General features: G+C 37.7%; 2 protein-coding genes and 1 non-coding gene across 3 annotated transcripts; 2 read left to right on the top strand and 1 right to left on the bottom strand.

The window, feature by feature from the left end:
* The first annotated feature begins 2765 nt into the window (after window positions 1-2765).
* On the top strand, window positions 2766-16530 carry LOC137951534 (vacuolar-sorting receptor 3-like). The gene is made up of 12 exons (XM_068798253.1): window positions 2766-3490; window positions 4853-5545; window positions 5830-5918; window positions 6004-6073; window positions 6164-6247; window positions 6365-6441; window positions 6711-6792; window positions 14057-14139; window positions 14216-14282; window positions 14459-14587; window positions 14682-14791; window positions 16065-16530. Exons 1-12 carry the CDS (start codon window positions 3199-3201, stop codon window positions 16161-16163), a joined length of 1875 nt encoding a protein of 624 aa, XP_068654354.1. The 5' UTR covers window positions 2766-3198; the 3' UTR covers window positions 16164-16530.
* Window positions 16531-16946: 416 nt separating this feature from the next.
* On the bottom strand, window positions 16947-17018 carry TRNAP-AGG (transfer RNA proline (anticodon AGG)). The gene has a single exon. It is a non-coding gene; the product is annotated as a tRNA-Pro (tRNA).
* A 3640-nt stretch (window positions 17019-20658) lies between these two features.
* LOC137952197 (protein IRX15-LIKE-like) lies at window positions 20659-21953 on the top strand. Its single transcript, XM_068799271.1, has one exon. The coding sequence runs from the start codon at window positions 20935-20937 to the stop codon at window positions 21829-21831; it is 897 nt and encodes a 298-aa protein (XP_068655372.1). The 5' UTR covers window positions 20659-20934; the 3' UTR covers window positions 21832-21953.
* Window positions 21954-27547: the final 5594 nt, after the last annotated feature.

Here is a 27547-nt window from a genome sequence, read left to right as displayed (position 1 = left end):
TCTTCCCATAATAGAACTCTTTCCAAATTAAAACTCTTTCTCATATTGGGACTCCTTCACAAATTAGGATCTCCATCCTAGGACTCTAATGGAGTGGGGCTCATTATAATTGGTCTTCACTTCAATAAGAGGGATGTCTATAAAGAGGTTTTTAGAGTGTCAACGAAGCCCCCATATTTTCCAGATTGTTTCTATACTTCATTTGTTGAAGGAAGCTTCATCCTGTGTTGCAGGAAGCTACATCTTGTGTCTGATGCAATCATCCATGTGATGGATGAGTTTGATCTTCTTGTGGACTGTTCTGTCTCTGGTTCCTTTCTTGTCTTTCACATGTTGGGAAACATGGTCTGCTCCTCAGGTCATCTCTTTACACCATTAGTACTCCTTTGGTCATTTGCCTCATCTGTAATCTCTATCGCTTCAACCTTCTGTTGTTGTTCTGTTACAGGGTCGCAGACTCAAATTCCTAGTGTTAGACTCCTCAACCTCCGAAAGATTAACCTGAATTTCTTTTGAACCCATGACGATTCCCACGTCACCCTTATATGCTTCACATGCTGCAACTTTCATTTGGAAATCTCGCTTGGCTAAGGACTCTTGGACGATTCAAGATCTGAATGCTTTTTTATGATTCGAATTCAGACAGCTGAGGAGATCAAGATCATTAACTTTATCGGGAGGAAACATGAGATGAAACTGGGAATTACTTCTGGATAGGACTCGCAGTCCTACAGATGTTGGTGCTGGATTCCCCTTGCACTCAAAATTTGGAGAGCTTGTTGAGGTTCCATCTGAAGCTCTTTTCGATCAATTGCTGATCATATGGAGGTCACATTTGAAGCTCTTTGCAATCAATTGTCGAGCATATGGAGGCCCCATAAGCTCTTTTGGCTTAAGTAAAGATAGTGATCAGTGGGACAATGAAGGGTTGGAGGAATCTACTTTAAACAATATTGGTGTTCTTTTAGATTTGTTGGGAATTAAACGCCCTAATTTTAAACTAACCAGAGTAAAATAATAAACGTGGAGAAAAGGAAAAAACAAGCACGAAAAAGCACAACAAGATTTATACATGTTTGCCTCAAGGTGAGACTATGTCCTCTCTTCTGCTGCTGCAGTAATCCACGATGAAGATGAAATACTTTACAAGAGAAATCGCATACTTATAGGTTTTTCTCTCTAACCTCTTGGGCTGCAACTCTCTTCTGCCGTTGCAATAATCCACTATGAAGATGAAATACTTTACAAGAGAAATCGCATACTTACAGGTTTTTCTCTCTAACCTCTTGGGCTGCAACTCCAGATGTTCCTCGGTATAAGATGATATAAACCCTAATAGCGGTGCCCCTCAATGATAAAGAGAAGATTAGGGCAACCACATTATAATAGTGAAATTTCCAAACTACCCTTAATGAAATAACAGTTAATATATCGTGGACTAGGCAGAGGCTCTACCCCCTACACCCTCGGGAGGGGGGCTTCTCGTCCCCCTTCCAACCCCCACGACGACCTGAGCGCACAGGTCGATCCATGACCAACTCAGCATAAGGCGTTAACTAGGCTCCGCAACTTCATAAGATTAATGGTTGCTATAGGAGTCATAGTTCAGTTTAGAGTCCTCAAATTTTAGACCCATAAATTAAATGAATGGATATCTTTGCCCACATTTAAGTAGTTTGTAAAGTGGTGTCACTCTTGATTATATTGTGCTCATAGAAAATGATACTTGGTTGTGGGTTTTGTTTTTGTATTTGTAAAATGTAAAAGAAACTAATGAGTATTTTGTTTATTAAAAAATAAGAATTTTTTTATTAGATACGAAACAAAACTACCGCCACACACGTGGGTGTCTCTTAACATAAAACAATGATAAAGAGTAGGTCCATGCAAGGTTTCTTAAGGATTTAAAGAGTTTATAGTTTTATTATAAAATATAAAAGTTCTTTTAATTAAAAAATAATTTATTTTATTTTATTTTTTGAAAATTAAAAGAAAAAGTCAAAATGAAAAAAAATAAAAGATAATTTATAAATACAGCCTTTTTGGAGGCCATAATTCATTATATGATCATATAGATGCCAAATTTCTTAATAACACATCGTAACCCTTTAAAAAATAAATGCAGAAATCAAGTAGAAATAAATGATAGTTTTTTTATTATGGTCTTCTTAGATGATAGATGATTTCAAATGTAATCTTCTAAATTCTATATAATTTTTAAATAATACATTATAATGGAGACTCTAAGCATGAAAGGGACTACCCCTTCCCCTTGTTTTGTAAAAGATTGTAGGGGTACCCTTTTGAAATTTATGGAAGGGGGAGAAGAGAGAGGTAGCTCATCTCCTCCATTTTGGGGAGGTGTCTCCCATCTTTTTATTTTTATAATTTTGTTATTTTTATAATTTTTTTATTTTAAAACTTTCTAGATCATTAATCTATTTAAATACTAACAAATTTAACCGATTTTGTTGATCATATTTAACAAAAGTACATCCAAAAATAAGGTTTGATTCAAGTTTTGGGTGCACCCTCCATCTACCACGGTCAATTCTACAAGAAATGAACATGAAAATATGTAAAAAGAAACCTGCTTTTTTCTTCTATCCATTTCAATTCATTAAAAAACTGATCAGACTGTCGAAGGGGTCCCGAACTCAAGGGGCCCAAATTTGTTTAAATTATCGAGGGGCATGTCAGGAAGACGCCTCCTACATGGTCTTCGCTACGGATACTTTGGCTGTATTCGCGTTACAGAGATTGCGTGGTGGCCATGGTAAGCTTGTTCGGGGCAATCGCTCTCGTCCAGAGTGTCATCTTTTCGCTCATAAATTGGAACGGTAAGGCACTGAACTGAAAAACTGGTAAAAGCAGATCAGAGGAGCAGCAAACCCATCTCTGGTGCCTCGTAGTCCTTTAATTTACTTCATAATCCTTCCACCTACCCAAATAAAATCTGCACCCACTTTTCAGTTTCTTTGGTGTCCATTTGTTGAAGTTCTGAATCCCACGTGTTTTTTTTTTCTTCTTTCTCCTCTGATGGATGTTCTCCTAGTTCACTCTTAACTCTTAAGCCCCGACCCAGAAACGGAAGATTTTTGCTTTTAACAATCAGTCCACTTTTCATATCCATTTCATCTTTCCGCCTTTTCTTCAACTATTTCTCTCTATTTTTTTTTTTTTTTTGTCTCAGCGTAAATGGATGTTCGGATTGGGTATTTTCTGGGGCTTCTTTTGCTGTTGTTTCCGGTGTCGGCGAGATTCATCGTGGAGAAGAATAGCTTAGCTGTGACTTCTCCTGAAAGTATTAAAGGAAATTATGATAGTGCTATCGGGAATTTCGGCATTCCGCAGTACGGTGGGTCTATGGCAGGGACTGTAGTCTACCCGAAAGACAATCAGAAGGGGTGTAAAGGTTTTGATGATGTTGGGATTTCATTTAAGTCGCGGACCGGGGCCCTGCCGACATTCGTTTTGGTCGATCGTGGAGGTAAGCGGGGTTCAGAACTGTCTAAAGCTTCTCTGTTTTGTCTATTTTTGCTATTTTCTCTACTCCTTGTGAATCATAATTCAGTGCAATAGTTCACGGGTAATGTCCTCCCGTGAGGCCCGTGACATTTTGGGCGGTTTCTAGATTTGAAATGTTGTCAGGGAGCCTCAGGAAGTTTGAATCATCCTTGAAACTGAAAGTAACGTTTTCTCTTTGGAATTTATGTAAGCCGTTAGATTCCCATTCTTTGATGAAGTACGTGTTTTAGTTGTTTATGAGTACATATTTTCCATATTATATTAGGTTTGACTTGGAAACAACTTCATTTACTCGAACTGGATCTTCCTTCAGCTATTTAGTTGGATAGAAGTTCGAAGTTTCTGCAGAAAAGAACGACGGTGGGAGTTTTCTGTCTCATTTATGAATTGATGGGGAACGAAGTTGTACTAGAAAATCTAGTACAAAGTAGTTCCATATATAAAAGTACCATAATATATGGAAATATGAAAGCTTTCCTCTTGATCGAATTGTGAGTTTCAAGGTTTGCACTGTATTAGGTACTAACAGTGGCATGGTTGGTGGTGAATTCTCTATCTTTAGGGCCTATACCATTTTTTTCAGCATTGACGAGTGCATGGGTGGCTTGAAAGTCACTTTATAAATATAAAGACCATTTTGAGACTGAATACAAGTGTGCAATCTTAATGTCAATGGTGTCCCCCCCCCTCCCACTGATTTTGATGTTGTGTTGTGTTTGAGAGGAAAGGTCTGTTGATCTTTCGAAAGCTCAAAAAGCTATCAAGACCCATAATCAAGCTGCTCTGCATATGTCATAAGAGGACTTGAGTGGAGGCATGGTAAAGTGTCATTTGACTGAACCTGATGGAACATATTAAGTTGCACCTAGGCCCTAGGATTTCTCTTATTGGAGGGGGAAAATCGCAAGATAAATGGAAAAGAGTTCTGAATTTAAGTTCTTTTCTAATTCCATTTGAGCTTTTGTATAACATTGTAATTGGCTGTTATCTTCCATGTATGTTTCTCCCTCTGGAGCTTCTTCTTACTAGAGTAAATTTTCTCATTGTTATAAAAAAGCTTTCAGACAACATCCAATGCAAGTTTTGGCACTTCTATAACATATTTTAGCTGTATCTCCACTCATTTGAAGAACTCTTCCATAGCACTATCTGAGCTTTGCACTCTCTTTCCCTTGCTTTGTTCTAACTCTTTACTGTTTTCTCTCTCTACAATTAGTCCTGTAGCTTTGGCATCACAATTGTTTTCTAGCAGAATAAATACCAGATCAACATCTTTGAATAATTATTGGGGCTGAAGACATGGATTTTTTTTGTCATTTTGCAGATTGCTTTTTTGCTTTGAAGGTGTGGAATGCCCAGAATGCCGGAGCCTCAGCTGTCCTTGTGGCTGATGACACTGAAGAACCACTAATAACCATGGATTCGCCTCAAGAGGATGAAGCGTCTGCCAAATATATTCAGAATATAACCATCCCTTCTGCCCTTATTGATAAAAACTTTGGTGAGAAGCTAAAGAAGGCTATTGCCAGTGGGGAAATGGTTAATGTAAACCTTGACTGGAGAGAAGCTGTGCCACACCCTGATGACCGGGTGGAGTATGAGTTGTGGACCAATAGCAATGATGAGTGTGGGCCTAAGTGTGACATGCTGATGCAATTTGTGAAGGATTTCAAGGGTGCAGCACAGTTGCTTGAACAAGGTGGGTACAGCCAGTTTACACCTCACTACATAACTTGGTACTGTCCTCAGGCATTCACAGTTAGCAAGCAGTGCAAATCTCAGTGTATTAATCATGGGAGATATTGTGCACCTGATCCTGAACAAGATTTTAGTCAAGGATATGAAGGAAAAGATGTGGTTATTGAGAACTTGAGACAGTTGTGTGTTTTTAAGGTCGCAAATGAGTCCAAAAGACCTTGGGTTTGGTGGGATTATGTAACAGACTTTCAAATAAGGTGCCCTATGAAGGAAAAAAAGTACAACAAGGAATGTGCGGATACAGTTATCAAATCTCTTGGTGGGTGAGCTTTTCTTACTTGTCCAGTTATGTAATCATATGTTGTTTCTCAACTAAAACATATTTGGTTTTCCAAAAGTATGCTTCATTGACAAAATGACACTATGGTCTCTGTTCCAGATGGTAATTTGTACCAACTTTTACTTGTTAGTGCACCATGCGAGGCCTGAGAAATTGGCAGATCCCATTCTTTTGTTCAATGCTTATGTTGTTCTGTTCCAAATTGGTAAAGATTGGACCATGTGCAAATTTTTTATGATGATTTGCTTTTCTATGTCCAACAGGACTTGACAATAAGAAAATAGAGAAATGCACGGGTGACCCAAATGCTGATGCTGACAATCCTGTGCTGAAAGAAGAGCAAGATGCCCAAGTTGGTGTCTCATTTTTTAGCACATTCTACTTTCGGCTAGTTTCACTTTTTATCAAGCTTTGTGACAAAAAGTTTTCTTATATAGGTTGGTAAGGGATCCAGGGGAGATGTTACCATATTGCCCACACTTGTTGTTAATAATCGACAGTATCGAGGTGGATCATTAGTTTGCCGTGTGGTTGCCCTTTTTGTTTTCTACTTTAACACCTTTACTCTCACTCATACTGGAGAGATTTTAATCTCAGGGAAGTTAGAGAAAGGTGCTGTTTTGAAGGCTATTTGTTCTGGTTTTGAGGAAACTACTGAACCTGCTGTTTGTCTGAGTGATGGTGAGCTTCAGAAATAATATGACTAGGATGTTGAAGTTTTAATTCATCGGCCTCATATTTTGTCTCAACATGAGCTTTTAATATTGGTTTTCCTTGATTTTTTTCTCGAAAATGCAGATATTGAGACTAATGAATGCTTGAACAACAATGGTGGATGTTGGCAAGATAAAAGTACCAATATAACAGCATGCAAGGTACTCGATGGATGTAATCACATTGACATATCTTCTATTGAGTTAATGGTGTATAAGTATGTTATCATTATTGCCACCCAAAAAAAGACTAGTTTTATTGCCCTGGCTTAAATGTTTATAATAGAATGGGCAAATTAAGAATGCTAGCACATTTGGCTAGCATATGGAGAAGAACAGGTAAGGAGGATGGTATATGTAGGCTTTAGTAATGATGATTGTGCTTGTTAATATGAGAATAATGTCATACAGCTTAGTATACTTTTTTTCAGGATACATTCCGTGGAAGAGTTTGTGAGTGTCCCTCGGTAGAAGGAGTGCAGTTCAAGGGGGACGGTTATAACCATTGTGAAGGTAAATCCCTCTCTATTCCTCTTTAAATATGTGTGTGTGTTGTAGGGACATTATGAGATTTATTTAATAAAAAAGGAAAGACATGCCCCCCATCGACAACTAGGGATGCAAATAGGTGAGGTTACACCACCAAGCCACTGTAATCAATAACATTCATGGTATTCTTGCTCAGAATTGGCTTCTCTATGATTAGAGCCGTGTGAACGAATAGATTCTCTTATACATGTTTGGTTCCTCCATACACATATTGTCAAAATGTAGGCTTTTTTCTCTAGGTGGTGGTGGTGGTGGTGGTGGTGGTTGTTTGATGGTGGATTTTGGAAGATGGGTAGGGGTGGGAATTAGTCTTGTCCTAGAATGATTATGTTTCAAGTGAGGATCAAATCTAGAGGAGGGTTGAATAGGTTTGTTCAATTTGCTTCCAATTTTAACTCCTTTTTATTTCTTTTATTGAGCTCTTATGCATGTTCATAATTTTGGGCATTTGAATCGTGCAATATTAAAATCAAAGTCCAAGTACAAACATTGATACAATTGCTCAAAGAACACACAGATTTATAGTGGTTCACAATCCTCTTCACAGATTGATAATCCACTCTTAAGGTGTTTTGCATCTCGAAGATAATTCACTATATCTTGGGTTGTCTAATGACACTTACAACAAATTGCCTCTAAGCCCAATTACATCGTTACCAACACGGGACTTACGCCACTCAATTGATCAAAACAACCAATTTACAAACTCATCATCACATACATTTACAATAACAACTAGGTAATCCAACTTAGACTCACAAAGAATTTTCCAGGAGCTAACTGGCTACGTAAGTCTAGACCCACACGGGAATTTGCAATAGCTCACAAACACAATAACCTAGACCCAAATAGGGGTTTTTAGCACTACCTGCCTACACAAAGTGTTATGGCTCACACAGTAACAAAAACAGCTTCTTAGCCTTTACTTCTTAACCACATAGGTTTTTCTCAATTAAATTGAGTTGAGGATGGTTTTGCCTTGCCAAGGCTTGACCCAACAGTGCAAGAGCTACTTGCTTACCATTCAACACAATTACACAAGCCTCTTCTAATAGGCAAATTTCATAATTCAAGTACAAATGATAAACACAACCAATCTTATGTGTCTACCTATGTAGTAGCAGCTTAGTGTACATTGATAGTGATCGACTCCTTTTCCACTTTCTGTCAAGTTCTATTAGTGTATGTGGTTGACACTTTTTTCTTCTTTGCTCTATGATGTGGTTGACTTCTGTGCATGTGGTCGACTCTTTTCTTCATTTGCGCTATGATGTGGTGTAAATACATCTTTATCAAAAAAAATTACAGTAGATGTTGTCAACTCCTTTTTAACGTTGAAACTCATCTGTTTCTGTGTGCAAGCAATTTCTTTCCATTTTGCATTAAAATGTGGTCGATTCCTTTGGCTTCAGCTCTTCATTCTTGTAATAAAGTGGTGGGCTCCTTTACATAAAGTTGACTCCTTTTGCCAGTTTTAGTCTTCTTGCCTCCTCTGTGCTGGTTGTTCTCATGTTTGTACAAATAGATATGCTGCCAGAAAATTTCTTAGGGCTTTTTGAGCTGCAAGACATACTTAATGCATATCATTAGTAACTTTCGTGTTTGTTATCATCTAAATTATCTCAGTGTGGATCTTGAGACCAACAATTAGGTTCACTTGAATAGCGTAGTTTCTACCTGTTGAGTTGTCGTTTTGTTCCAACTAAAAGGATAAGAACATACTGTTTCAGATGTTCTCTTGGTTTGATTAGCTGAGTCTGCCTTTTTATGATAACTTCCCTTCCTACTTCCATCTTGTTATTGGACATATTTAGTGCATAGGATGGTTGTAAACTGCAAAAAAATTCCCAAAACCCTCTATTAAAACATTTTTCTTGTAGATTCTTTATGATTGGTCGTAAGTTCTGGCAGCACTTTATTTTTTCAGTTTGTTCTCTGGTTACTTTGCGTTTATCTTGGCCTCTTCTTTCTTCACTTTCAATGGTTATAATTATCTGCTTACCTTGTATTTTTAAGATCGGAACTACCATTCATTAGATTACCCTTTGTGAGATCTACCATATCTAGTGTGTTATATTGTGTGAAATTTCTGAGAACAAGAGTTAAGGAGAAAGAGAAGCACGAGGAGAATGAGAGAGAGAAAACAGGGAAATAGAAAGTTGTTGGGTTTGCTCTCTCACGTTCTCTATTTATGAAGTTTCTTATACTTATAATCATACCTAAACTAAACTAACTCCCAACTAAACCCAGTTCGAACTTACTTAAATAAGACATTAAGAGTCATAAAAAGAAACTAACAACTAGAAAGAATCTTGTGAATGTCCGCTTATCCTATACTTCCTTGACTTTCCTTCTTTAAACAACTTTCACTTGTGAGACATCCTCCTCTAAGAGACTTAGCTTAGACTCTACAAGACTACTTCTTTCACATACTGGATGTTTTTGTTTTTCCACTGTTAAATTTTCTTTTCCTTATATTGGTGGATTTTAGATGATATTTGGTATCAGAAAAAAGAAGAGAATAATAAAATAAAATTATGTTGCATTTCAACTCTGATAAGATATTATAGATCTAAGTATTTGACCATTGCTTATCTTTGCCTTTTCATCTAATTGAATTTCTACTTGTTAAGTTTGGACTCTGTTAATAACTCAGCTTTTGAGACTTTGCTAAGTTATTTCTTTTTGAACTAGAAGTTTGACAAGTTGATCAATAACACTGTTGAAATTTTTTCTATGGGAAATTAGTATTTTTGAGAATCGAAGTATTAATTTAACAAAGAACTGTTTGAACAACAAATTCCTAGTTGTGACCTTATTAGCCCAAATTTCCTTGTAATTAGGGCTTATTATAAGAAACTATGCTAAAAATAAGTTTTTTGCTAGAATGTGAAAAAGTCTATTGGTCAGTTGCTAAATTTACTGATGATGATCAAATACTCTGGTGCTCAAGAATATGCGATTGTGCAGATCTCGTGTTCTTATGCTGAATTTTTAATGAACGGTCAAAGGATAATAATATAGTTTGACAGTTGTGCAAAGTGCAAAGTTTTTTGAGATTTGCACAGCAGAGAGAGAGAGAGAGAGAGAGAGGTAATCTGATCATAATACCCTTTGCATTTAATTTAACACTCTCAAGCTAGAGCAATATATCAAGTAGCCCCAACTGGTTAAAAAAATCCCAAATTCCCGTTTTCAAAGCCTTGGTAAAAAAGTCACCAAGTTGAATCAATAGATTTAACATATGAAGTGACCGCAACACCACTTATTTTTTTGAAAAAGAACCGCAACACCACTTATCACATCATCATGAATGAAATAACAATTAACCTCAACATCTTTGGTTCTTCGATGGAACACAATCGGTGTAAAACCAAAGAGAAACTTAACCAGCTCAACATTGATGAAGGATTAAAAATCCAGCTGGTTAAAATTCTCCTAAACTCTGATTCCGAGGATAATAATTCATATTATTCCTCCAGCAGCAAATTAGAAGAAGAGCATGAATGCAATTGCTCAAATCTAAATCATCTTAAATCTGTTGCCAAAATGCATCAGATAAATGTTCTCACCAAAGATCCAAAAGAATCTTTGGAGGACATAGATCAAGAGGATGATCCTCTTATGAAAAAATATTTAATTGAAGAATATCTTGAAAAATCTTCAAAAACTTTTCAAGGAGTTCAACCTTATTCCTTGAAAAAAGTTCTAACATGTTTGGAAGATTCTATTTCTTCTAAACAAACCAGTTCTCTCAATGAACTCCATCGAAAGATCAAAGAAATTAAGCAAGAACTAAAACAGTTAAAATCTTTGTATAAAAAGCTTGAAAAACAATTAGGTAAAAAACTTGAGGAAAATTTTCTTAATCAAATCACTAAGGTCACACATCAAAAGTGGCATACTAAAATCAACCTAGTGATTGATCAAGATTATGTCATACCAAATTTGACAACCCTAATTGACAGTGGAGCAGATTTAAACTGCATCCAAGAAGGATTAATTGCAACCCAATATTTTGAGAAAACAACTCAAACATTAGCTAATGCTAATGGTCAAAAAATGAAAATTAAATACAAATTAAATAATGCCTCTATCTGCACTAAAGATCAGTGCATCACAACCAAATTCCTATTGGTTAAAAATATGACTCAACAGGTCATATTAGGCACCCCATTCTTGGAAAATATCATTCCCATCAAAGGCATCGATAACCAAGGAATTCTTGGTGAAATCAATCATCAACCAGTTTATTTCTCTTTCAATCTCAACCAAAAGTTGGCTTTATTAATGAGATTGCTGAATTGAGAAATGTAAAGGAAAGTCAAATGAATCTCCTTTACAAGGAAATCTTGTTCTTATATTTAGAACAACAATTAAAGTCCCAAGATATTAAAGAGAAAATTAATTCTCTTTACACAACTTTCATTCGTGAAATTTGTAGTGATATTTCCATAGCCTTTTGGGACCGACATAAATATATTGTTTCTTTACCATATGTTGATGAGTTTAATGAAAGAAACATTCTGACTAAGGCTAGACCTAGTCAAATGAAACAAGCATTTATAGATTTATGCAAAAAGGAAATCCAGAATTTACTGGATAAAAAATTAATTAGGAAATCATACTCCCCATGGAGTTGTACTGCTTCTTATGTCAATAAAAATGCAGAGAAAGAACGAGGAGTTCCTCGCTTGGTGGTTAATTATAAACCAGTCAATGATAGTTTAAAAGGGATAAGATATCCAATTCCTAATAAAAAAGATTTGTTGGACAGATTATTTTCTGCAAAAATCTTTTCTAAATTCGACCTCAAATCTGGTTATTGACAAATCCAAATTGCAGAAAAAGATAAGTATAAAACTGCATTGACTGTTCCTTTTGGATATTTTGAATGGAATGTCATGCCATGCGGTCTGAAGAATGCTCCTTCAGAATTTCAGAATATCATGAATGATATTTTTTCCAATTATTCTGAATTTACAATTGTTTATATTGATAACATACTAGTCTATTCAGAAGCTATTGATGCTCATTTTAAGCATTTAAATGTTTTCAAACATGTGATTCGAAAACATGGGTTAGTAATTTCTGCCCCCAAAATAAAACTATGCGTTAGTTCATTTACTCATGGCATATTGCTTTCTTGATCAAAAGTAGACTATGGAATTGCAATTCTCCTTGGTTATGTCACAATTCATAACTTGACTCCACTGCCTAGGCTCCATACTATTGACCAACAAGACCATGACCTGGTTGTCCTTTGCCTCCTAATTCTCTGTTATTGGAGTAGGAGGATTATCTCGTATATATATTTATCTTTCTTTTTTTGCTTTTATGTACATCTAGACAGATTCAAATAATATGCCCATTCAGCTTCTTAGAAGTAATCTGAATGGTATCTTTTCCATCCAAACCTCTAGAATCTTTAACCAAATTTCTAACCTGAGTGATAACTTACCAAAATCTGACATTGTATCTGAAGATGCACTCAAACAACAGAAAACAACAATCTGAAATCAATATCTTACAACCAACTGCTAAAAAAACACCTTAACTTGTTTGCACAGACAAGGTGGGCCCCACTCAATTTTGAATTAGGACACCAGAATTTCAATCGAGAAACATTATTATTAAATTACCCATTAATCACATAAATCTAACTTAGGAGGATGCAAACAAGCGCTGATGCCAGCCCTAGGTATTATGATGCAAAAAAAAATGTAGGTCTCGGTGACCTGCACGGATACAAGTTTGAGAAAAATGCCCATAACAATCCTCTAAGGGCAAAGAAACTATATTAAACTGCTTAATTGACAGCACAAGCCATCAACCTTAGGCTTAACCTTTAACTCTGATCAGCAGAGATAATTGAAAAGGTTCCTTTCTCTGGAAATTTCAAGGCAGTAGGACTCAAGAGTGGCAAAAATTTTCTCTGTAAAAGGACTTTATTGCTCTGATTCCAGGAATATGTGAGGGATTAAGAGGAGAGAGAGAAGAGAGGGAGAAGCCACGAGAGAGGAAAGTGCGGCTGAAGAACTACACTTGTTGGAGGTCAGAAATTGACCTCCAACTCTCTTAAGTAGTTCATAAGTGATATATAAAGTACAATGAGTACAATGAGAGAATACCCTTCTACACTAAACTCTCTACAACTTCCTAATTACAAGGCATAGAAAAACTGAAAATTGATTGAAATAACTACTAAATGCAGGAGAACACTTTCCTTCTCCAGAGGGGTAATTTGATGGATGTAAAACGATCAAAATACCATTTTTGCATATAATTTGACAGAAAACTTGACTGTGCTCTTTTTTTTTTTTTGATAAAGATGTATAAATGAAAACAAGAAAAATTACAAAAGAGGAGGGAGCAGATCCCTTACAACCAGCGATTGTAGGGTAGCTCCTTGCTTGGCAAGCACATTTGCTGCCAAATTTGCGGATCTCGGAATGTGAGACCAAATACAAAATACAATTGAGGTAATTTCTAGAATCTCTCGAAAGGTATCCCAATGTTGCCACGGGGGAGGGGATGCACACTCACACCATCCAATGACCACCTTTGAGTCCCCTTCGATATGAAGAGGACCGTTGCGCTTGTCTCTGAAAACACGGAGTCCGGAGAGGAGGCCATGAAGCTCTGCTGACGTAGAGTTGGATATGCCTAAAGGGCCGGCATATGAGAAAAGCTGATTACCGGAATAATCCGAAATAACCCCTCCAAAACCAGAAATCCCAGGATTACCAAGAGGAGCCAACTTGACTGTGCTCTTGCTGGATTGGAAACCATCTTTTTCCCTATGAGTGCTGCTCATAAGCCAAGTAGTCATAAGCCCTATGCAGTGACACCCCTACCCTTTCATTGATTTTCATTAAATGAAGCTGAAGTGCTTATTTTCACTGTTTTGTTTTCTCATCCAGATGGTTACCATGTCATTGTTCATTAGTCCTTGTGCTCTATTTAGACTCTAGATGTCTGAGCATATAATACCTGAGACTGACTTAGTCTAAGAACAAGAGAGGAGTTCTGAACCTTTTACAGTAAATTTTACATCCAACACAATTCTCCATCTTTCATTAATGGATCTTGATGCCTAGGAACAATCTGCTAACAACTCATTAGCAGAGCTTAGATGGATTATGCTGTTTCTGGCTATATTTTTGTAATTATACTATTCTTCCACCAGCTAGTACATCTTTAGCAACTCATAAATTGTATGATGCAGCTAGTGGGCCTGGGCGATGCAAGCTGAACAATGGAGGCTGTTGGCATGCCACTCGAGATGGACATACCTTCTCGGCTTGTCAGGTTGGTTATCTTTTATTGGATTATTTTATAAACAGTCAACAAGGTGGAAATTCTCATATCTGCTTGCTGTGTACAGGAGGCTGAGGGCAGTAAATGCCAGTGTCCAGCTGGATTCAGGGGTGATGGGATCAACCATTGTGAAGGTGAGTTTGCAGCAATAAGTTTATACAAGAAATTGCTGTTTTACCCTATTTGTTGAATGTCAGTAGTTTTTCACTGGTTTTTCTCCTAGTTAACTTGCATAGAGTTAGCATGTATCCTCAAGTGCTAATGTTTGACTTCTATGTGTAATTTCTTGTTGTTATTTTGTCCCCTATAGATATTAATGAATGCAAAGACAAGAGAGCCTGTCAATGCCCGGAATGTAACTGTCGTAATACATGGGGTAGCTATGAATGCACCTGCAGTGGGGGCCTTTTGTACATCAAGGACCATGACACCTGCATAAGTGAGTTTTTCAGTCCTTTTCTGTATTCATATGGGACAACATTCAGGTTTATGTGTTTTATGTTTCATGAATCTTTGGTCAATGATTGGAGCAGGCAAAACAGCTAGTGAAGCAAAGACTGCATGGGCTGCTTTCTGGGTGATTCTGATTGGGTTGGCTGTTGCTGGTGGTGGAGCATATGTTATCTACAAATATAGATTAAGAGTATGTTATTTACTTTTCAGAAAGTTTCTTCAATGCATATCTAAATAAATGCATAGACACACACACACACACACACACACACACAGAGAAAGAGGGGTGGAGGGAGGGAGGTAGCATGGGAGTATGATAAGCAAATAAGGAAAGCAAACTCATCTATTATACATAAATATAATAATCATCCCTTACTTTCAAATGTTCTTAGATTTTATTTTGTTGATTTTTCTCTAATTCATATAGTTTCTTCCAGAGATACCATGTGGCCTGATAAGACCTTAAGGATAAGTATTTAAACTGTTTGGAATTTTTATTATTTAGTAGGTTTAGATACTCCACTTCAATACACTTTCTTAATTTCTTTCCTAAGTAAATTTATGGCACCCACTTGAGAATAAGTATTGAAATAAGCTATTTAAATTGATTTGTCTTCTATCGAGCCTAACCTTATGTTTCTAACCGATATCACCTATATCAATCTTGTTAGTTTCAAAACAATATGTTTACATGGGATAGTAGCCCTTCCATTGAATTTTTTAGTTGGTTGTTGCAAGAAAAGGAGTCTCCGCCAGTATCAAATTTGTTACTGAAATTGACTTTATGATTAGAGTTTTACTCTATCTAGCTTAGCTCAGTGATCTAAAATTATGAATAGATAACAGTGGGGTCAAGTAGAACACACTATATTGCCTTATCTTCCTCTTCATATTCCAATCTCCTGTCATGCATGCATGTAGGGGGAGTGTTAGAACAGCTCACATTGATCTAGATTAGAGAGATCCTATGCTTATTAACAAATTTTAGGGGAAGCAGGCTGGACTTCTAGATTAGAGAGATCCTATGCTTATTAAAAAATTTAGGGGAAGGTGGCTGGACTTTGGCTGCACCTATCCTTTTCTTCTTTAAAAATGTCATATTATTTACAGAATGCTATTACCTAATTATATTGACAATAATATAATTGTTTTCATTTCACTGTTAAAATTGATAGAAATATGAAAAAAAAGTACAAATTAACATCGACCATGAATGCATGGAATAAGAAATTAATTTGAATGAGAAAAAAATTAATTTTTAAGTCACTTGATTCAAATTTAATGGCTAAAATAAAATTTGGGTATCCTAAATATTTTGGAATTTTTTAGAGAGATGTAAAATAACCATTACTATCAGTTTAAAGTTCTCTCTTAGATCCACCTGTTAAAGAGTGAGATTTGTACACATCAATATCACAAAAGTAGACTTTGCCTGTGTTCATTTTTTTTACTTGTTTTTGCAGTCATACATGGATTCAGAGATTAGAGCTATTATGGCACAGTACATGCCATTGGATAGCCAAGGAGATGTCCCAAATCATTCTCATGAAGATCATGCTTGAGTGAAGCTTTTCATATTCCGGATTCCTTGTGCTGCTGGGAGCTTTGTTGTTCCTGATGTTTGTCCTCTATTTTCCCACTAAAAGAATATGCAACTGGGGATAAGAGGACTACTGTACAAATACGTTGTCTTTAATAATGATCAGGTGCGATTTATAGATGCACCCAGAGATCTATTGATAGACGTGCCTTTGAACATTTAGGGTTGCAGAGAGGCCTAGATTTGTGCCGATCCCAAAAGGCAGAGTTTGTATCATGTTTTCACAAAAAGAACACTTAGGATTGCAGGGAGGCCTTTAGATTTGCGCATCCCCATGAATATGTAATTCTCAGGCAGAATCTGTATCATGTTTTAATAAATCACAGTTCAATTTATCTCACAGACATTTCATTAACAGAAATTCAGAAATTAAACTGTAAATCACACGAAGATTAAATACTTAAATACAAAAATTACATTCAATTAATAGAAACCATAAAAAAATTACTTTGGTTAATGGAGTTCTGAAATTCGGCTTTTGAGAGTGAGGCCGTGAGAGGATAATCAGAGGGGAAGGGAGAATTAGGGTGAGAGACGTGGTCGAGACAAAAACTGGGTTGAGAAGAAGAAAAGGCGACTGAGGTTGAGGGTGAGGGAAGTGGAGAATTAACAGGTTTTCAGCCTGATTTGTATGATTTTTTCAACACTCGATCCAGGTTCCTTTCCGACTCTCTTAACGACAAATTCCGATTTCTTCTCGCAATTTTAAACTCTCTCGTCTGCAACAAACACAAATGGAAAAAGAGGGGCATTCCGAGAATTGAACTCGGGACCTCTCGCACCCTAAGCGAGAATCATACCGCTAGACCAAATGCCCATTTCTGAACAGTACCAATCTTTATACATGATTTTCATTTTTAAAACCTGGATGTTTCTCCCATTTGGACTTGAAATCGAAGTCCATTTGTTGACCTTTTAGTTTTGAAATCATGTCCTTCCGATACATATTTATAGGTATTTATAGGATTATAACATGTGTCATGATCTACAACAGAGTTACAATTTGAGACAACCTCAAAATCTATAGGATTCGAAAGACAAAACTCCATTAACATAAGATTCCGCAACTTCCGGCATTTGAATGAGAAACTAGACTTCAAAGTGGCTCATACCAATTTCTTGATTTGTTAGAAACTCAAATCTATTTTAAAACTTGATTAGGAGGATGCGACGATAAGTTAATTGGCCTTAACCACAAAAAATTTCAAAGTGGCTCATACCAATTTCTTGAGAAGAACAAAAGAAAATTAAATCATTTGGAGTTTATTATCCTAATATGGTCTTATTGGATAAAATCAAATTTTAAAAGTCAGTATATAAAAGTTTGATAAACGACTATCTCAACCATTCGATAAACGGCTATCTCAACCATCCAATTATGATTATATATATATATATACACACACACACACACGGCTGATCTAATACAAAAAGTCATTTGGTACGAAATATGCGAAATGGCTATCTCGGCCATTGATCGGATGGCTGAGATAGTGTTTCGCACCAAATAACTTTTTGAATTGGATAAGCCCTATATATATATATATATATATATATATATATATATAGGTGTGATCGGGTACAAAACCCGATTTCTTGCAAAAAATATGAAACGACTATTTTGATGTTTATCTTGATCAATGGCGGAGGCGAAAGGTCACGCTCCCTGCTCGCCCCACTCCCATTCTTACGCCGTCATGGTTGCCTTGTCGTCACAGTTGTCGTTCTCTTCCACCTCGCCTCGAGATCATTCTCTTCCTCTTCCTCACCGTCACCATTCATTTCCAGTGGTGCATGATCCTTTCTTCCTTTTTTCATTTTGTTTTTCCTCTTCCACCAAAGCTTCTCCTAAAGCTTCCATCTCCATCGCCATCTCTGGTGATGTTGTCGCGTCTTGTTGCCATTCCATTGCAAAGTACGAACGAGGCTTAATAAAACTTGAACCTTATCATTTTATTTTATTTTATTTTATTTTATTTTATTTTATTTTATTTTATTTTGCGACGCCCTATTATAGAACATGAAGATTATTAGATTTTGCTTTTATCTACTTATTCAGAATTTTTTTTTTCCTTTGTGTGATTAGAATACTTGTTGCTTTATAGGAAGATCCCAAAATAGGCATGAGCATTGAAAAATACAAAGTAATGGGTATCCTTGGCCAATTGTATTTACGAAGCCTAAATATAGGCTTTTAAGCTACTGTCCTCATGTGAGTCTTGTAGATATGAAATGTTTACAATTCTATTTGAGACGCAATAGGTTGGATTAGTGGAGTTGGGTCAGATTTTCTCAATTTTTTCATTGTTCATTGCCAATTATTATGTATTGTAAATTGTTATTAGTTGATACATTTTGATTAATAGTAAATGTTACTTTTGATAGAGTTGGTTTATTTCTATTGACAACTAAGTAAAATAACTAATAAAAACATGACTTGATCATAATAATGTTGCTATTTACCAAATTGTTGATTCTAGGCAGCATATCAATAGTGCCTTGTTTTGAAAGCTCTTTTTACCTCATTTTTAAAATTTTATCCAAGATTTTATATTGAGATTGAGTTTGAAATCTTTCTTTGCACTTGACTTCAGGGCATATGACTACCCTAATCCAATGTAAATGACTAATGATAATTGTTGAGATTTTCCCTCTGAATGGTCTCTAGTGCTTTCATTTAGTAGAGTTCAATTTTATGTGCAAGTTTGAGGCCAATGGAAAGCCCCTGAGATATGAGAGCATATTGCGTAAGCTTGAGAAAACAAGTTTTTTCATCATATATTTATGAAGAATTCTAAAATTTCTTTATGATTTTTTGCTTATGTTGATATTCTTGCTAGGTGTACGTTTTTGTTAGAAAAATAAACAAGATTGATGGATTTTTAGATCAATGCTATAATTTGTAGTACTTATTTTTTCACAAGTCTAATGCTATTATAGGGCCTAGAGATGACTATTTTCTTTGCAAGTGTCATGAGGTGTTAGGTGTATATATAACTAGCCGCGTTGAGTTGTATTGTTTTCATTTTATTGAGAAGACTTTGTGGCCTATTGTTAGCAGAGTCATATTCCTCTTATTGTGTATTAAACTCATTTAATTTTCTTACCCTATCCAGTGATATTGGTTTGAACTTTCATCCATAGATTTTTTTTCTGCACATATTGTTTCTTGTATTTTTTATGTTCAAACTCCAAAAAGCAATTATTTGCAAGGGTTTTGACACAAATGACATGTAAGACTAATTTAGCTGGAAAAATGAATTTATATATCTTGTTGATTTTTGTTTTTTACAATTTGGTGAGAATTTGGATCAGTGGCCAAATTAGTCTCATCCTCATTCCTTCACAAGCTCTTGGGTGCCTTACCAGTGCATGCAGGAAAATGACTTCTCCATTCTACAAGTTAAAGAAGATGTGTTCATCACATTTAGCAGGATGGTAATCCTCTTGGATAGAACCAATAGGTTCAACCTTGCCAAATGACAATGGTCCAAACGAGGCTGCACATGAGTGTTTGGCTCTCGCCTAACACTTTACATAAGAAAAGAAATGATAAAATGTCAAGAATAGTAGAAAATAATAAATAACCTGCAAGTGAACTTATCAAACTTTCACTCATGTTGTAAATGTTAAGTTGTGGAGCCTAATCAACGCCCTACACTGAGTTGGTATGTGGATCGACCTTTACGGTAAGGTCGTCGTGGGGGTTGGAAGGGGGCAGGAATTCCCCCTCTTGCACGGTCCACGATATATTAAATGTTATTTCATTAAGGATAGTTTGGAAATTTTACTCTTGTATTGTGGTTGCCCTTTATAATTGAGAGGTGCTGCTATTAGGGTTTTATCATCACCGAGAAGGAGATAAAGTTGTAGCCCGAGAGAGGTTAGAGAAAACACTTGTAAGTGTATGCGATTTCTCTTATAAACTATTTCATCTTTATAGTGGATTACTGTAGAGGCCGATGTGGAGGTCATGCCTCTAGACGGGGACGAAAGAAGGCTCACAAAGACAAAAATGGGACAAAATGAGAGGTGACTAAGAGTCCGATGAATGGTGACGGCGGTGGAGACGCCGTATAGGAGGGAATAATAGGTGAAGGTGGGGTTTTTTGTCAAAACCAAGTACGCTCAAAGTATCGAACCTTTTAATTTTCCATCCCCTTTTGTAGAATTTTCTTCTCATGAAGTCACTAAAATGACAAATAACCAAACTTTCTTATGTGACCATCCTATTGAATATTATAATCATAGAAAAACAAATACAAATAGAAAAATTATAAGTGACAAGTCACTACTCAGCATTATTCAAACTCTACCTAATATAAACCATAACCTATTTAAGCATTAGGTGGCAGATTATCTTCAATTAGAAGTCATGAGCCTCCCAGTTTACTCTTCGTTTTCCTCGTTTCAGATTTTTCAACAAAGCAGAACCTTCCGGCCAATGAGAGCTCCAAATTTGCTCTTAAATGGTCTCTTAATTAAGGGCGGGAGAGGATGAAAGACACTGACGTCCCATTTGCCACGAGTTGGACCGTCTTGGTCTTGCTTCCGTTTCTGGGTCCCTCTTCTCCCATGAATTCGGTCTCGTTTTCACAACTAATCTTACCTTTTAAGGTTTCCCCAGTGCTCTGAGATTCCAAAACCCTACGCGCAGATCTTCCCCCTGTTTTGATTTTTTTTCTTTTTTTTTTTTGGCCCTTCTGGGTTTGGGATTTGCTTCCTCTGGTTCGATGAAGCTTGGGAGCCCGCCGAAGCTGATAGTTTTCCACCCGTCCATCCACAAGCAGGGGGGTTCGCACAGGCTATGGGTACTGGTATTTGTTTCTTTCTTTACTTTTGTCTTCCTTCTCACTCTATTGACCATGAGAGAAGCTCCGGGAGCGGCTTCTTCGTCGGGGCTGAGGTACTCGTCTCAGTTTCCTGACCATGTGTTCGACACCCTGGTTCATTACGCCGCCTCTAATGTCACAAACAAGATGTCGGCGGAGGATCTGAAATCGGTCTCCGATGTGATAAAAAAGCTCGCCCCCTGCAATTTCCTTGTTTTCGGACTGGGTTATGAGAGTCTCTTATGGCAGGCGCTGAATCACAACGGCCGGACTGTGTTTCTCGACGAGAGTGAGTATTACATCGCCAAGTTCGAAGAGAAGTACAAGAAAATCGAAGCGTACGACGTGCAGTACACGACGAAGGTGAACCAGATGTGGGAGCTCCTAGAGTCGGCTAAGGAGCAGATCCGAAACGATTGCCGGCCGGTTCAGAATCTCCTCTTCTCCGACTGTCGGCTCGGGATCAACGACCTCCCTAATCAGTTGTACGAGATGGACTGGGATGTCATCCTCGTGGATGGACCTCGAGGATACTACGCGTTGACTCCCGGCCGGATGTCGGCGATATTCACCGCCAGCGTGCTGGCCAGGAGCAAGAAGGGGAAAAAGGTGACCCATGTTTTCGTCCATGATTTCGAGAGGGATGTGGAGAGAATTTTCAGCGAAGAGTTTCTCTGCAAGGAGAATTTGGTATGGTCGAATCAGGGGATGGCCCATTTCATTGTGCAGACCATGGAGGCTTCTTCCTTCGCCTTCTGCGGCAACAGTACGTCTCCACTATCGTCTTCTTCATCGTGAGCCTCGCGGCTTCACATGTACGTACAATAGCTGTAATTTTTTTATCCTTTCGTTTTACTTTTTTTTTTTTGTTTTTCTGATAGTACAGTCATGTTCTTAAAAGAAGAAAGAGTTGAAGCAAACGAATTTCAACCTAAATTCTCAAAATGCCAGATCTTTTCAAGCTTGAAATTGAAACGGGAAAATGGGTTTTAATGTTGGCAGAGATTGTGCAGGAGTCGAATGATCGAACAGAACCACTGTTGGCGGATGAGATTGAGTGTCCCGACGAGACTTTTACTGGTTAAAACTAATTAGAATCTTTTCAAACGAAGAAATTGGTATATAAAGAAAGGGGAACGGAGATTAAAGGGAAAGATGATCGATGTCGGTGGAGGAGGATAGATCCTGATATCCTCTCACGCATCCCACTGAGAAATCTGTTTCCTTCTTCCTTTTTTCTTATTTTATCTGCCGGAATCACGTGATATTGCGGAGTCAAAGTAAACAAAATTCAGTCACAGAGAGTGAGGCTCTGCTTTCTGGGCGCGTATATGTTTCACATTCTTTTCTGACATTAATGGATCTGCGAACATTTTACTCCCTCAATCTGGATATCTTCTGCAAAAAATTACATCAACAGGCTCAAATTGCTATATTTTGAGTCGATTTTCTCTAGTTTCAGCAACCGCCTTTCTTTCGTTTCTTCTCTTGTAAAAATCTTCCTTCCACAATTCCAATATTTAGCCGGAAACAGTCTGAGCAGGATGTAAGGAAGTATCGAACTGGTGAAGAATTCCTGGCTGTTTCTCTTTATCTTTCTGGTGAAAATCAAAATGGAAAAGATGACAGCATCCCTCCTCTGTAAGTTAACAAAATTTTTAAAGATGGCGGTGGTGGGTGGATGGACTGCCAATTAAGGCTTCAGAGACCAACCCATGGAGGACGTTCCCCCGATATACCCCAAGTTAGTATTACCTACTCTAGAAGGAGTAAACAAAAGAATAATTAGAGGGAGATTAATGGGTCAGGGGTATTTTGGAAATTTAATTAATTATATTGGGCATTTTGGGAATTGAATAATATTAAGTGATTTCGGGAGGAATTTAGGGGGGAAAGGAAGGGAGAGGAAGGGCGTCGATTTGTATTCGGAGCGTAGTTCAGGGGAGAGTACTGGTCTCTTGAATACCGGTGGTTACTTGTTGATTTGGTTGGAGTTTGATCATGAGTTTGCTTTCGGAGTTTCCGTTTTGCCATTTCTATTGCATTCGCACATATTGGTTTTTTGTATGCGGAGGTATTTCAGCGGTATCGGAAGGTGTCGTCTGTGCGAGGTGGTGATTTATTTCGATTTCAGTAGCGAAGGTTCATGATTTATTTCTTTGTGGTTTGAAACTTTTATTTTGGTTATCGGGGTGTATCATTTGGTATCAGAGCGAGGTTGGGTTCGCATCTGGAGTTCAGTGGTGAAAGGGAATTTCCGTTTTTCTATTTCGGTTACATTCAAGCCATTGTTTGACTAAATCGGAAGGATATCAGAGGTTTCGGTGCGTCGTTTGCTAGAAGGGGGTTTCTGTACGATTTCGACAGTAGGGAATCAGATTGTCTTCTACTGGGAGTCGAAGGTGAGTCGACGGTGAATTTCGACTTCAGCGATAGGTAGAGAAGAGTTAAAAAAGAAAATGGTATGAAGAAAAAAGTGACCGAAATCGTTCAAAATTGTGAGATCTGCCAAAACAACAAGCACTTGGCAAGGTCTCCAGTTGGTCTTCTTCAGCCTATTGATTTACCGGAGATGGTTTGGGACGATTTGACCATGGACTTTATTGAAGGGTTGCCCAAGTCAGAGGGCGTGAATACCATTATGGTGGTGGTGGATAGGTTGAGCAAGTATGCTCATTTTTTGGTATTGCGGCACCTGTTTACTGCCAAAATAGTGGTTGATTTATTTGTGCGACAGGTGGTTAAATTGCATGGGGTACCCAAGTCCATTATTTCGGATCGGGACAAGGTGTTTATGTGTCATTTATGGCAGGAACTCTTTAATCTTTAAGGGACTAACTTGCGACACAACAGCGCCTACCACCCTCAAACCGATGGTCAATCTGAAATGGTTAACAGATGTTTGGAGACCTATCTGCGGTGTTTCACTTCGGATAGACCAAAAACTTGGGCGAAATGGTTGTCATGGGCAGAATATTGGTATAACACCAGCTTTCGCTCTTCTACTGTTACCCCTCCTTTCCGAGTCTTATACAGACGTAACCCTCCATCCTTATTGCACTATAAATTCGGGACAGCTACACGTTCGGAAGTCGAACAGATTTTAGAGGAACAGGATGCATATCTTGATGATTTGAAGATGCAGTTACTACGGGCTCAGCAGAAAATGAAGGCCACGACTGATCGTACTCGGTGGGATGAAGAGTTTCAGGTGGGGGATCGCGTGTTCATAAAACTCCGGCCATATCGGCAACGTTCCTTGGCCACCCGACGCAGTGAGAAGTTGACTGCACGTTTTTACGGACCTTTAGAGGTCGTGTCACGAGTTGGGAGAGTTGCTTATAAACTACAGCTTCCACCAAAGTCCACCGTGCATCCGGTATTTCATGTCTCCCAACTGTGTCGAGTAAGAGGTATATCGCATTCATCTTCGATTCTTCCTCCCCAATTGAATGCTGAATTGGAAATGTTCGTTGAACCTGCTGGAATTTTTAATATATGCCGTGTGGACAAAAATGGGCCGCCACGGATGGAGGTTTTGGTGCAATGGAAAGATCTTCCCGAGTTTGAAGCTACTTGGAAGGATTTTGAGGCATTGCGGCTCCAATTTCCTACTTTTCACCTTGAGGACAAGGTGAAAAATTGGGCGGGGGGTAATGATAGACCCAAAATTAGTATTACCTGCTCTAGAAGGAGTAAACAAAAGAATAATTATAGGGAGATTAATGGGTCAGGGGCATTTTTGGAATTTAATTAATTATCAGGGGCATTTTGGGAATTGAATAATATTAAGTGATTTCGGGAGGAATTTAGGGGGCAAAGGAAGGGAGAGGAAGGGCGTCGATTTGTATTCAGAGCGTAGCTTAGGGGAGAGTACTGGTCTCTCGAATACAAGTGGTTACTTGTTGATTTGGTTGGAGTTTGATCGTGAGTTTGATTTCAGAGTTTCCGTTTTGCCATTTCTATTGCATTTGCACGTATTGGTTTTCTGTACGCGGAGGTATTTCAGCGGTATCGGAAGGTGTCGTCTGTGTGAGGTGGTGATTTATTTCGATTTCAGCAGCGAAGATTCGTGATTCATTTATTTGTGGTTTGAAACTTTTATTTTGGTTATCCGGGTGTATCAGTACCCCAGAAAGGATTGATTGGGTAATTAAAGCAGTTAAATGATCCATTAATCAAACCGACGAGATAAAACTACTAAAGTACCTAAAAGCTGGAGAGGGCATCACCTGTGTCTTCTCTCCCCAGTCAACCTTCTTAGATCAAACTGTTTGAACCAGCTAGTGAACTAGACAAGTCCTGTTTAACTCTGCCAGAAGCGTTAAAAGAAGATTTGCTTGCATCTGGCAATATAATATCACTAGTAGATGATATTCTTGTAGTGAAAGTAAACGATTTAAGTATCAGTCATCACTAGTCCAGAGATAAGTTAGATCCAAGGAAGACCTTTGCTTCTTTGATGGGTATGTTAAGTACTTTGAACTACTAATAATTTAAACATATTATCATATTTCCAAAACTTGTCCTCGGATAAGCTTCAAAAACTCGTAACAATTAGGAATAGGAATCCACCCAGACCCGTCCAGTCTTCTGTAGTGATTCGCTTATTCTGCTCAGTACAAAGAAGCGAGGAAACAAGCATGTAAAGACATTTTTTAAGGGAACGGACCACCTACTCGTTGGCATCTTTATTGGTGGGAAACTGATGCCTTACCTAAACACATTAAGCAGACACAAGGCAACGGATTCCTCCATTAAAAAGGCGATTAGAAGACGAAGAACTCGAAGTCGGGAACTGCTTTTTACTAATTTTGATTTCCTTTATAGATTCTTTAACGTGTGTGCATGGGGCAGATTTTAAAAGCAGTCAACAGCAACTTGAGTATTACTTCAGGCGTGAACTTTTCAAAATTATAAAAAAAGGCAGTCTTCTGATTGTATTTAAAAACAGTTAGTGAGAGTCGCGGCTGTTAAAGATCACAAGAGAGAGAGAGATTAGTAGGGGAAAAACCTGCTTAGCAGAAATCCAGAAACTGATCTTATCGTTAGATGAACTTGCTGAGTGTTGTCTGGACCTGTCGCATCCTGACATCAATTGAAAAAAGAAGAAGATTGCTTGAGAAGTTTCCCGCAATCTTCAAGAAGACATAGGAGGAGACTCGAGTCCCACTCCTCCCCTCTTCGTTTTGCTAGCAGGGGAAGGGTCATGTCCTCCCCTTTTTCATGTGGGACTCTCACACAATGGAGGGGAGGGTAGGGGCTCTTCCTAACACCAGCCAAAGTGTTGTGCTTCCCCTATTTAGTTATTTGCGACGTGAGAGTAATCCCCCACCTTCCCCACCACTGGGGAAGTTAGGGAACCTTTCCCCATCAGCTGATGAAAAAGGCAACGGTGGTTTGGTCTCCTCTCTGTCTTCTCCTCTACAAATCGGATTCATAGAGAGGAGAGGGTTGCTTCCCCTACCCCTCCGTTTCATAAATTAAATTCATATAGAGGAAGAGGGAGCTGCCACCTCTTTTCCCCTCCCCGTCCTTTATGAGAATCTTATTTATAGAGAGGAGGGGGAGGGAGTTGACATCACTTCCCACCCTTTTTTGTGGTTGTTGAAGACATTCAAGCGGTATATAATGTAATAAAGAGAGTGAGTGGTATAGGTTGTAATTAGTTATAAGTTGAGAGTTATTTTTTTGCTTCCTTATCTACTAGGGTATTCAGGCGCACCTATATACGCAATATAGTGAGGGGGAGGAGGGTCATTGAGCTCTTCTCTAAACCCTAATCTTCACACCAACTCGTGCCTCTTGCGGGCTCTCTTTTCTTCTTTCTTCCTTCTTCCTCTTATTCTTCTTAAATCTAGTTCCTATAGATTAAACCCTAGAATTTAACATGGTATTAGAGCTGAAATTTTAGGGTTTAAATATAAGTTAACAAAGTCATGCAAGTGTAGAGAAAAGGAGCCTCAAAATCATCCTTTAAGCAAGACAAGGTTCAACCAACTTGAAGAAAGTAAGATGCTCAAGTTAATTTAGCATGGTCTCTCTTTAATCAACTAAGTTTCAATTTATGTTTTACATTATGAGGGATCAAATTCATGTTTTTTAAAGTTATAAATTCGTTCATGGTCAATCCTAGTCAATTATAAAAATAAAAAAATTGATTTCCTTCAAGTTCAATGGCTGAAACTTGCATGTGCACATGTTGATTGTGTAGTTCGTGGCTTGCTTCATTTTTTATGCAAAAAATTCTTCAATAAAATTTCAAAAATTCCTCTGAAAGTTCTTCTTGATTTCAATCTTTTTGAAAAGTAATTGACCAATTAACCTATTGAAACTCTCAGTTAGGGTTTGAGGAGTTGTTTTGGAAAGTAGTCCATAGTTCAATTGTGTTTAGGACCACCTTTATACCAGTTTTTATTTTTTTTTTCCTTGGATAATTAACAATTATTTTTGGCCAATTATATTTCTGGTCTAAATTATAAAAGGAGAAGAAAGAAATCAAAAAAGGGAAACC

Source organism: Aristolochia californica, unplaced genomic scaffold (genome assembly GCF_029961685.1).
Source record: "Aristolochia californica isolate CCGP_79_NKW_82.1479 unplaced genomic scaffold, dmAriCali1.0.hap1 SCAF_15, whole genome shotgun sequence".
Taxonomy (NCBI): Eukaryota; Viridiplantae; Streptophyta; class Magnoliopsida; order Piperales; family Aristolochiaceae; genus Aristolochia; species Aristolochia californica.
Note: the sequence above shows the minus strand (reverse complement) of the source record. Positions and strands in the feature narration are given on the sequence as shown.